This window comes from Abrus precatorius, unplaced genomic scaffold (genome assembly GCF_003935025.1).
Source record: "Abrus precatorius isolate BTA unplaced genomic scaffold, Abrus_2018 Scaffold7, whole genome shotgun sequence".
NCBI classification, from domain to species: Eukaryota; Viridiplantae; Streptophyta; class Magnoliopsida; order Fabales; family Fabaceae; genus Abrus; species Abrus precatorius.
Window position 1 is genome coordinate 20,955,775 of NW_020874417.1, and position 13,384 is coordinate 20,969,158.

Genomic DNA, 13,384 nt, shown 5'->3' on the forward strand with positions numbered 1-13,384 from the left:
TGATTTATATATTAATTGTGCAGTTTGGTATAAAGAGGCCACAAGTAGATGTTGGGTGCATTTTGTGCCCAAATTGATAGAAGATTAGAGTTTCGTAGTAGTCAGCACGCCCAGACCCTTTCAACAAGCACGGGTGCTTCAAGCCCATGCACGGTCTTGCTTAAGGCCTTGCACGGCCGTGCTCATCTGCGAGAAGCCAAATTATCAAGAGTCTTTAGGGTTTTCAAACCCTATTAAAAGGAGATCTTAGGCATTGTAAAGGGGACAATTTTTACATCTAGTCTTTGGCTTTTAGATACACTTCTCGTCTCTTTTCTCTTGCACAGGATCCTTGGCACATGCTTGGCGAGACTTGGAGCTTCAAGCGAACGTACTTGAAGACCGAGAATTCATCTCATTCTCTAGTTTGCTATTTCTTTTAGTTATGGCTTTGTTTATGATTATTTTAGTTCGTTTCTTTAGCATGAGTAACTAAGTCCATAGCTAGGGTTATGGGAACTATTGTTCATGAATTTATGGGGTTTTGACGTTTGAATCTAAATTTGATTTCCGTTTCGTGATTAGATTTTATCCTATTGTGCTTCTTTCTTAATCCTAATTAATTATATCGTCAGGCGACCGTACCTCGGTTAATTAATAGATCTATAGGATAAAACGAGACAAATGATTAGGTGGACCAAACCAATCTTTCTCTTGTAATTGTTATTAAATTAATAAGTTCATAGGTTCCTTAAGCTTCCTCAAATTGATGTCTTGCATGACCATTGGGGATGTTAATTTAGAGAAAAAAATATTAATATTGCATGACCATTGAATATTAATAGTATTCGTATGAATGATTGGTAATCACAAGGAAATCAAATTTAGAGTTAAACAGAAAAATAACATAAAGGATTGAATGAGAAAACCCATATGCCCTAGGTTCCTCTCTGATAAGTTTAACCAAGACGTGCATTGTATTCCTTACTCTTAGTTTTATAATTGATTTTATAAATTTTTGTTTTTAATTAATCTTGTATCTTTGAACCTTAAACAATTGAATTAGGAAATTCTTAGCAATTGGAAATCAATTCTTGTGGGACGATATTTCAGGAACTTAATTTAAGAACCCTTTATTACTTCTCGGTGGGTACACTTGCCCTTTGAACAATATTATTTGAAATTAGAAGAGTTTTAGGTGTGAGTTGCAGGATTTCTTGTTATAGCGAAATATGTCTCGTTGTAGCGAGAAAGAGTGTCCAGAATCAGACTCTCTGATGCTCTCTTGCTATAGCGAGAATCCTTTGTTGTAGCTAGGGATGAAAACAGGCTAGGCCGCCTGACAGGGGCTTGTGGCCTGACCTGACCTTTTTAATAAACAAACCAGGCTCAGGCCTTTTTTAAGACCTGTTTAAGTAAACAAGTCAGGCCTGAGCTGTTTATAAAGCCTATTAAGCCTGACAGATCGGCTTGTATAAATATATATATATATATATATATATATATTATATAATTTAAAAATAGAGCTATCAAAATATATTTAAATAATAAATTTATTTAATAATATATTTTTATATTCTTAATTCTGTTATTATTAAATTAATATATTATGTTATAATTTTATTTATTTATAATTATAATAACTAGAAATTATATTATATTAAAAATTAAAAAGATTTATACATGATTACACTTTTTAAATAATAAATTTATTTAATAATAAATTATTATATTTAAACAATTTAAAAAATAGTTAAGTCTTTGAACAGGAGTAAGACATAATCAAAACTAAACGAAATAAAATTATATTAACATATTTTTTATACTCTTAATTTTATTATTATTAATTTAATTATTTAATTATTATATTAATATATTATGTTATAATTCTTTTTATTTATAATAAATAGAGATTGCTTAAATCTAAATTATATTTTATTTGAAAGTAAAAATTTATTAAAAAAATGATAAAAAAAAAAAATAAAAAACTTATTATAATATATATTAATATATATATATATATATATATATATATATATATAATCAGACTATGTAGCAAATAATATAAATAATATAATTATAAATAAATTATATAATAATATATATTTTTATAACATTCACATGTTTTAATTAAATTATTGGTCAATTTATCAATTTATATGTAATTTATAAGTATGTGTTTTAATTTATTGTATCAGTAATATTTTCTATATTACATTAATATTATAGTGTAGTTAATTTTACATTTATTTGTTAATTTAAAATAAAAAATTAATGAGATAAATAAAATTAAATATTTTGTAATTATTTTTTAATTTAATAGTTATTATTGTTTTCATTTTATATATATATAGTACATTAAGTTTAAATTTTTATATTAAATTTTATTACATATTTTTTAATTAAGATAAAAATTTAGAAATATAAGTTATTTTAATTTAAATATAAATTTTAATAATTCTCCTATGCTCATATGTTATTTTTCTGCATCTATGAATTTTATAATATAAGTATTTATCATCTACAATTTTTATAATGACGATATTTATTTACTTTTTAAAATATAATAATTTTGTTAGCTGATTCAATAAATTTTATAAGTGTTATTTTTTGTAATTATTTTTTTAATTTAATAGTTATTATTATTGTCATTATATATATATATATATATATATATTTTGCAGTAAGTTTAAATTTATTTTTTTTAAAACATATAATTTTCTTTTAATTGATTCAACAAATTGTGTGAATGTTATTTTTTTTTTTATCAATTTTATATATTTACTATAACTTTATTTGTTGAATATAAGATGTCTTTAAATAAACAAAATATGTTTCTAAAATAAAACTAAAATATTTACTATTTATATAATTTTAAAAAATAAATAAAAATAAAAATATAAATTTTATTAATATAAAATATTTATAATTAATACTTAAATAATATTTTAAAAATTATTTATAAAATTATATAAATATTATTATAATTATTTAATAATTATTAAGAACATAAATATAAATTAGAAAAATGTATAAACTAATTTAATAATAAAATATTTATATTTTTATTAATATTAAAATTTTTTTAACAGACTTTGTTAACAGGCTTTAGGCCAGGTCAGGCCACTTAAACAGGCTAAGACAGGCCTAAAATAAAGCCTTTAACAGGTAACAGGTCAGGTTCAGACCTAATAATTATGTTACAGGCCAGGCCTGTTTAGAGTAAAATCTGGCCTGGTCTGACCTGTTTCCATCCCTAGTTGTGGCTAGAATAACAGATAACAAAGGAAAAAATATGTCTGTTTTTTTCGCTACAGCAAGAAAAAGGCTTGTTGTAGCGAGAATGTCACGAGTTGAGGGGTATTTAACGGTTTTTCAAGTTGAGAAACTTGGATTATAAGAGTAGAGCCATGATGACTAATGATAAGAGTAGAGCCATAATGAAAAAATGGAAATGAAATGGGAAATATGAAAAGAGAAATGGAATGAGAAAGGAGTAGTTCAAAGATACACTGAGGGTGTGGAAGATGGAGACAATTTGAGAAACCTTAGAGAAATGAGGGTGGTTGTTCTTCTTGATTTGCGCATAACAACTGAGAGTAAGAATACCACATGCCTCACACTCATTTTCTGACTTAAACTCTTGACCATGCTTTTGCTAAAAAAGGTCGGGTCAGCACACGTTATATCCATATACATGCAACTATCCAACAACTATCTATGCTAAGAAAGACTTCAAGGGATCCCAAGGGCAGTAAAAGTGTGAAATGAGATCTCCGAGTATTAATAGAGAAGAAATGTAATACACTAAATAATTAATGATTGTTGCATATATATGAATATGATTTTATGACATGGTTGATTGTTGTATCGCCTTGCTTGTATTGTGTGACTTAATTGTGGATTTATCCTTGGTAATAAAAATAGAGGTTCATCCTTACATAAATCTTTCAGGAAACCAGGATGATAGCACCTAGAGAGAGAATTAGACTTATCGATAGCTCTGTATAGTGTAGGTTAAATTATGTATTTAATGAATATTAGAAGACTTGTCATTTTAAGTTTGTTGTACACGTGGACAATATACCTAGGAATATTGTTATGATGGAAATGAAATTATACTATAGTATGCCTTTAGATTTTCCTGTAAACAATAGCATCCACTACACCTTATGTATGTACCTTTATCAAGGCATAGTTAGAACTCTGTCAGTTGTGACCTACCTATTCAATTATCACGATCATGATCATCTTGGGAAGCCGACTTGAGTCACCTTCGAGTGAGTTTCGAGTGTGGAAGCTACTGAGGACTCTAGAGATCTCTATCTTGGATTAGATGACGATTTCAATTCCAAAGACCTTGTGGAGATAGAGAGATGGCATGGGAACGACTAGTATCGTCTTCAGTCTTATGGTTGATAGAGTACTCATTAGAACTTGTTATATTTTGTATATTATAAATGTTATAAACGAGTCCTAATGTATTTTAATGTTATATTTTGTAAATATTAACCTCTTGTAAACTTTTGAGAACAATTTATATTAATGTCATTTCACGTTCCTTTCTAACTTTATTAAATTCCCATTGCTTCATTATTTAAATCTTCATAAGTTGAGTAAAGTAAATGAAAGGTTTTATAATCCCTACATTGTATTCGGCTCATAAACAAATTTAATTTAGTTTTTTCTTATTAACTGTGAAATTATTTTCTTATTGCTTGAAATAAAATGAGGATGTTACATCGATCATTAATAGTGACTGATAAATTGGTCTCTAATTTTCTAAGAAAACGGTATCTACTTCATTTGCTAAAAGACAAAACATAATTTGCTAAACAAATAATGTATTTAGTCTCTAAATTAGTCAATATACTAACAAAAAAATATTTAATCAGTAAATGATGATTTTCTTGTATTAAGAAAGAAAAAAAGTGATATAGCTCTTTTGTTTGCCCATGGATAGCCTACTTTTAGCAAGAAAAATTGGAAAATCACAAAGAGTACATTTAATACTTCTTATAAATATCGAGGTTCAAGAAAATCAGTTAAGGGTCACCACCACAATGCAGGAGCTCCTAAGCTAGTTGTCTTTAAGAAGAACTTTTGGAGATTTTGGTGCAAGGTAAAAGGACATAAGGAAGCAAATTGTAAGACTTTGTTAGAAAACAAACAGAAACTTAAAGGTAATCACTTAGCCTTTGTTCATCATGAACCAGTATAGTTGATTCTTGGTGTGTTGATAGTGGTTTTAATTACAACTTACATTGTTGTGTCTTTACAAGGATTCAAAAATTTGAGAGAGTCTAATCTGAGAGAAAGAAAGCTAAGGGTAGAAAATGATCTTGAAGTCCTTATAAAGAAAGTGAGAGACATCAACCTAGTTTTAGGATTAGAATTTGAATTGATTTTTAAGCATATTTTTTTGTGTACCTGATCACGAGTGTCGCCCTTGGACAAATTAATAAAAATTGAATTGCATAAAAAATATGTAGTAAGTGGTGCAATCCGAGTTGTCTCCCAACGATGATAACGTTATACGATTATAAAATTTTTAGAGGAGGTTTGATTTATAGAATAACTAATTAGAATCAAAAGTTAAAAATAATTAAAAACTCTAATCCAAGAATTTAGAAGAACTACGATCACTCTATCACCAGATTCCAAGAAGATGCATCAACCAACAAATTAGTGATTAACATTAAATTTGAATGAAACCTCAAAAGTATTCACACGAGAACCCTCATGCATTCGATTAACACACAATTCGCTCAAAGTTCAGAAACCTCTAGAACCTAATCGATTTGTGTTAATTTAATTCACCAATGCCATTAATCTTAGATCTCAAACCTGAAAATCTAATTCACACTCCTTCAAGAATTAATTACATACATAAACCGAATAATATGTAATCAAACAGCTGCACAATTATCAATCCAAATGAAGGACTTCAATTCGAAATCATAATTAGCAAAAGAAGAAAGAAGGAAGAGATGAAACCGAATTTGCTGTTGAATAAATTGCAAAACCGATCCTCAAGAGTGTCTCAGCCCTCTTTCAATCCTTGGACTAGATGGAAATCTAAGCCTTCATGGATGGAGGGAAACAAGTCGTAAAAGGGGAGAAAAAAAAATGAAAAAGAGAAGAGAAGAGAGAAGAAGACGAGCCAAAAAAATTAAATTCAAAATTTAAAAATTCTGTTCGTCACTTTGTTCCATTTTTTCTGCTATAAAAACGGCCTCCTTTTGGTTCATGGCCTAAAGGACAATTGTAGCCTTGGATGTTAGCTTCAAAACGCCACTGGAATGGGCTTAAACGGATATCTGTGGACTGAGATATGGCCCAAATACTGCACCTTGCTCAGAATCCGCGACTGCAGCGTTTTGACTTTTTCCAGGCCTAGTTTCAGCTTCTTATCATCAGAATTGGTTTCTGAGCTCTTCATAAGAATTGTGCGACTTTCTCTAAGCTTTCCTACAAATCAAGAACCAAAATGAAATGAGTTCTACAACTCGAGATATGTTCCAGAAACTAAAATAGTATCAGAATTTACCAAATACTGGAAAAATTAAATAAAGCCCAAATAAAATTCAAACATCATAAAATGATCCAATTCAAACCAATTAGGCACAAAAGAGGATTAATGAGCTAGGAATGAGAGGAAATAAGGTTATAAAAATTCAATTGATTAATACCTACTTTTAGGAGAAATTTGATTTCTATTTCTTACTTAGATAGACTTGGTTTTAGTTTCATTTTTGGTGATAGGAAAATAAATATGGTGTTCAACTCCCAAATTATTGGTTATGGATCTATATTCATTGAGAATTATGTTGTTAAAAAGTTTGAAATTGAGGAGAATTCCTTGATGTTGTGACAAAAACGCTTAGGTCATATCTCTAAGGAAAAAGTTGAGAGGTTGACAAGGAAAAATATTTTACCCTCATTGAATTTTAATGATTTTGGTACTTGTGTGAATTATATTAAGGGAAAGTTTACCAAGACCAAAAGGAGAGGTACAATTAGAAGTGTAAATATCTTAGAAATATTAGTGACTCTCTAACTTGTACAAATTGTGGTAATAAGTATTTCATTACATTAATTGATGATTTTTTTTATATGGATATTTTTATTGAATTAAAGAAAATATATGAAGCACTTGAAAAAATTCAAAACTCTTAAAAAGTGAAGTGAAAAAAGTACTCAAAGATATGATGAAAAGCATGATAGTGGATGTAATTTGGTAGAATATTTGTGGGTGAAGTCTTGAAAATAACTCTTTACATTGTTAACAAAGTTCTTAGTAAATTTGTCGCTAAAACCTTTTTTGAACTTTTGATTGGAAGAAAACCTAGCTTGAACCATCTTTGTTTTTTCATTAGGTACCCAGATTAAGGTAAAGGATACGTGTTCTTCTGTTCTGTTAAGAAAAGGAAAGTAGTATAGTTCATTAAGGCTAAGTTTTTAGAGTTTGATGTGGCATATCTTAGTATGTCATTCAATAAGATTTATGTCTTACCGCATAAGATTGCAACTTTGTCTCACAACCTATTTAGCCAATTGCATAGATTCCGTTGAGAAGTTCATCTAGAGACAAATGACTTGTTATTGGTGATGACTTTATAGTTTATCTCAGTAAGGATGCATATGACATTGGAGACATTATTGATCCAAAGAACTTTCAAAAAGTTGTATAATGCTCACAATTTGAAATGTAGAAGCATGTGATCAATGAGGAAATGCAGTTCGTGTTAGTTAATGTTGTATGGAAGCTTGTTGAGTGCCTAAAAATTGAAGGCAATTGGTTGTAAATGGGTTTTTAAAACAAAGGGCTCAAAAGGTAATATTGTGAGATTTACTCAAAAGGTAATATTGTGAGATTTAAAGTCAGATAGTAACAAAGAGTTTCACATAGAAGAAAGACATTAATTTTAATGAGACTTTTTCACGTGTTTCAACAATGGATTCTTTTAAGATGATCATGACACTAGTTGCTCCCTTTGACTTAGAGTTATATCAAATAGATGTGAAGACTACTTTTCTGAACGGTGAGTTGAGTGAGATAGTATAGATGTAGCAACTCGAGAGTTTCTACGTTGATAGTAATAAGGATATGATTTGCAAAATAAGAGGATCAATTTATGGCTTGAAATATGCTTCTAAACAGTGGTACTTGAAATTTGATAAAGTGGTGACTTCTATAAGGTTGAGAAGAATAAAGTTGATTAGTGTATATATCTCAAGGATAGTTTTTGTATTGTATAAGGATGATATATTGTTAGCTTCTATTTACCTTGGCATATTACATGAAACAAATCATATGTTAACCAAATCTTTTGACATGAAGGATCTTGGTGAAGATTCCTTTGTGTTAGGGATTGAAATTCATAGAGATAGATCACATCCTTCGCTTGAGTTATCTCAAAAAGCTTATATTAATAGAGTTTTGGAGAGATTCAATATGAAGAATTGTAAACCCAAAGATGTTCTAGTTGTCAAAGGTAATAAGTTTAACAAAGATCAATATCCTAAGAATAAGATTAAGCAAGCAGAAATGAACAACAAACCTTTTGGAATTATTTTGGGGAGCCTCATGTATGCTCAAGTATGCACTATACATAACATTGCTTTCATAGTTGAAATTTTGGATAGATACTAGTCAAATCCTATGAATGATCATTGGATAACTGCTAAGAAAGCAATGAGGCATTTACAGAAGACCAAAGAGCACATGTTTGTGTATAGGAGAGTTGATAACTTGGATATTGTGGAGTACACTGATTTAAATATTGGTGGGTACCCTAATGATAGAAAATCGACTTCAAGATACATATTTATACTGGTTAGAGGTGTCATATCTTAGAAAAGGAAGAAATAAACTCTTGTTGTATCTTCTACTATACAAACATAGTTCATTACTTATTTTGCTATTACTACTCATGTTTGATTAAAGAAATCAGTGACAGGACTTCGTATTGGGGACTTCATTGCTTGGCTATTGAAGATTTTATGTGATAATAGTGTTGTAGTGTTTTATATAAGGAATAAAAAGATTTCTAATGGATCTAAGCATTTGAAATTAAAATATTTGACTATTAGAAATCTTGTGAATGACATATCTGAAACAGTATATCATATTGACATGTTGGTTGATCCCCTAACCAAGGGACTTTGGCTCATTGTCTTCAAAACACATATTGACATGTACTCTTTATTTTTAGCAATTGATAATACGTCCTTTCTCTCTCTCTCTCTCTCTCTCTCTCTCTCACACACACACACACACACACACACACATATATATATATATATATATTTGTATATCTATGCATATTTATTATCTCAGTTGTCAAATTTAAAACTCAGTGTTATTAGAGTCATTGCGCCTGTGACTAACACTATATTGGAGTTTAGACATAGTTGTAATTTTGAATTTAGTGTTGTAGGGATCACTATGTTAGTAGTCAATGCCATTTGGAATTGAGGTATCACAATAAAATTTTGAGTTCGGTGTTATTAAGACTGCTATGTCGGTGATCAATGCCATTTGGAGCTGAGACATGATGGTTTTTTAAAAGATCATGTAATTTCTTTAGCTTTAAGGCATTTGAGAGAAATTGTAAGAAGTGATAAAGAAAATGATGACTTGACTTTTGAATTATTTTGGGATGTCATTTCTTACTACACTCTACACTAATGACTAGTCGATAAATTTAGTAATATTTGTAATTATAGAAAGTCCTATATCAATAAAGGACATAATGTCTGCATGATTCAATATTATTTGACTTTGATTAAATAAAATTGTCTTCAAATATTGTATCATGGATCATGTGTTTTTTAAAATATGGCCACATTATAAAATTAGTAATTAGTTTGAAATTTTTTTTGAAAACTACTTTTATTATATTTTATTTTAATTAAAATTATGCAATTGATTTTGTCCAAGTGCAAGAACGTTAGAATTATCTAATAATTCTTTGTGGACTATATCAATTGTTATTTTATTTTTAATAAAAACAAGCTAATTGATGGTGCGGATGAGATGCATAAGTAAGTCTAATAATTAATTTAAGTAATCTATTTGTTTAAGTTTGGATATTTAGTGTGGATTAAAGTGTAGGTCTTAACCCAAAAATATGAAAGGAAACTATAATTAGTACTTTATATATTTGTCTATGCACAACCATATGATCACATGAGTTATTACACAACTTATAGGGATGAGAATGGGTCAGGCTGCCCATCCAGGGCCTATGGCCTAACCTATTTAAGACCTAACTTGACTTGACTTGTTTATTAAAAATGTTAAGCTTAGACTTTTGAAAAGACCTATTTAAATAAAGAGGTCAGACTTAAGCTTTAAAAAAGAACCTTTGAGACATATTGGGCTGACCTAATTAAATAATTATATTATTTTATAATTTTTATTTGTTTATAACAATTTAATATAAATATAATTGTAAAAAAATTATATATACATATATAATATGTAATGTATAACATAATTTAGTATTTATACTTTAATAATATAATAATTATAATTATATTATTAGAGTATCAATTAAAACTTTGTCTGATTTCTAAAATATCTCAATCCATTATTAGAATTTATTCTTTCTTAATTCCTATTCTAGTCTTTTTAATACAAATACTTTTCAACTTCTTAACCCTAGTATAATTTTTTAAAGTCATGATTGCATAAACCAAAAATAAAAGTTATTTTTGACAATTGTTTGTTGGGTTCTACGTTTTAGTCTCACTTTTGATTTTTCTTTTGTAATAAATATCATAATTATTATCTTTGTATTTGAGATTACATAATATAGACATATTACCTGTTATTATCTTTTAGATTATTTGACATATAAAATTTTGTAGAGTTATTAAATATGGTTATGTTGAGATACGATATATGTGAAGCCATTTATATATATATATTTGCTAAACATAATATTTAAATATAATTACTTATCATATATTTTCTATTTTATTAGTAATAGGCCTTTTTACTTGCTTAGGCTATTAGCTACTAGCTCATTAAATTTAAATATAGTATTATAGAAATGTCTTAATGTTAAATAGGCTATTAAATTAAGTTAGACTTCTAAAGAGGCTACACCAAAACTAAAAATTTGACTTATGTCAAATCACTCTAATTTTATGTAGTATGAAATACTCGTTTAGTCTTAAGCCTCATCACCCAGTCCATTCCCATTCTTAAATACTTACCACATAAAAAATTGTAACTTGGGATTGTAATTTATGTCATTTATTACACAATTCAAAGCTTCAATATCTTTATTCTGAGTCATGTCTTCAACTATTGAAATTAAAACTACATTATAATTATCTTTAGTATTTTAATTTTATAAAATCTCATTTAATAATTATTTACTTGCAGCTACTAATATTTTTCTTTTCACGTATCTATTGTTGTATAGATGATAAGATAATATCCGGATATCGTCGCTGAAATTTCATAAAATAAAATAAGCAAAAAAAGATGTTAGATAGTGTATGAGGTGATAGTTACCTGTCGTGCATAGAATAATAAATCTTGGGCGTCTGCGAAGTATTAAAAAGAATAAGTACATGAGGTGAGATCGTGACCATTATCTAAAGTTGACAAATATAAATAAATTATCATCTTGCTTTTTTTAGATTGAGTTAAGTTATTAATTAATTACTCAATTATTTTCCCCTCCATCACAATCACAGGAGCGGATCGGTGTTAGTGCAATGTATTGGCTTTTCTTCTATGACATGACACTTGCAAAACGACACCTGTGAAGTTGGCTATATTGAGAAAAGCAAAGCCTCCATTGTTCGGAAATCAAACCTGGCGACTCAAAATGAAAAATTAGCTAATGAACCTTACATGCCAACTTGCTCTTCTTCAACATGGAAACATTGCCGGAGGATTGTGTTTCAAAGATTCTCTCCTACACATCTCCACCAGACGCATGTAGATTCTCAATCGTCTCTTCAACCATGCGCTCAGCCGCTGACTCGGACCTTCTCTGGCGTACCTTCTTTCCCTCTGATTATCGCCACATTGTCTCAAGGGCCCTCAATCCCCTCACCCTCAATTCCTCTTCATACAAACACCTCTTCCACGCTCTTTCCTGTCCACTTCTCCTAGACAATGGCCACATCGTATGCTGCTATATTAAATTTTATATTTTCATTAAAATTATTATTTTTTATTTTTGTTCTGTCGAGTAATTTATGATTTGTTGTGTTGTGTTGTGTTCGTTTCATGCTTGGAGAGCTTCAAATTGGACAAGTCTTCGGGTAAAAAATCGTATATCCTATCTGCGAGGGCTCTGTCGATCACGTGGAGCGATGAGCCGTTGTATTGGACCTGGAAATCAATGCCTGAATCAAGGTAAACTCGCTTGACTTCTAGTGTCGACCATATCAACGGTGAATTTTTTTAACAAGTTGAGTAATTTGAAGAGAATGATTTTGCAGGTTCACAGAGGTGGCTGAGCTGAGGACATTGAATTGGTTAGAAATAAAAGGGAAAATTGGGAGCGGGATTCTAACGCCAAACACGTCCTACGGAGTTTATCTGATAATGAAAATTTCGCACCGCGAGTATGGGCTTGATTGTGCGGCGTGGGAGTTGTCAGTTGCAGTGGGGAACAAAGCGGAAAGTGGAAGGGCATATTTGTGGCAGAAAGAGGAGAAGAAGAATGAGAAGGATGAGGGAATTGGAATTGCATCAAAAAGAGATGATGGGTGGATGGAAATTGAGGTTGGTGAGTTCTTCAATGGCGAAGCTGAGGAAGAAGTTAAGATGAGTGTGATGGAGGTGAGTTATCACCTGAAGGCAGGACTCATCGTCGAAGGCTTTGAAGTAAGACCCCTACCAGTTTGACTAAGGAAATGTTTGGCATTGAAAAATACGTTTTAAAAATCTCTAAATATCATATTCAAATGAAGGTAGATTTGTGCTCTTTTAAACATGAATCATCCTATGTTTTTTAAAGTTTTCATTTTTAGCGTTAAATATTATTTAACGTGATTTTAGAATATTTTCAAACAACTTTCAAAGTAAGTAATCAAAAAGTTATCTTCTGTGTAAGTTGTATGTATAAATATCTTTTCTTTTCTCCCTAATTTTTTTTTATTTCTTCAAATAATTTGTTAATCCTCAGTGATATAAATTAACACGATATATCAAATTCATTTTGTATATTAGGGCTGTTTCAGTCTCAAAATACGTAAAATTCTTAATTTAGGTCTTAAAAAGTTTTTTTATTTATTTGTTTATAAACATTAACTCAAATGAGTAGTAAATTTTTCAAAAAACAAATCTTAAAAAATCCTGAAAACAAATATATAAGAAGAAAAGAATATGACAACTTCATAAACTTCATAAATATTTTTATTATTTTTA

At 29.3% G+C, this 13,384-nt stretch overlaps 1 protein-coding gene across 1 annotated transcript; it reads left to right on the plus strand.

Annotated features, from left to right (window-relative positions):
* Nucleotides 1-11,880: 11,880 nt before the first annotated feature.
* On the plus strand, nt 11,881-12,862 carry LOC113873551 (F-box protein PP2-B15-like). Its single transcript, XM_027511710.1, has 3 exons — nt 11,881-12,135; nt 12,249-12,367; nt 12,454-12,862. The coding sequence occupies exons 1-3, from the start codon at nt 11,881-11,883 to the stop codon at nt 12,860-12,862; spliced, it is 783 nt and encodes a 260-aa protein (XP_027367511.1).
* The last annotated feature ends 522 nt before the right edge of the window (nt 12,863-13,384 follow it).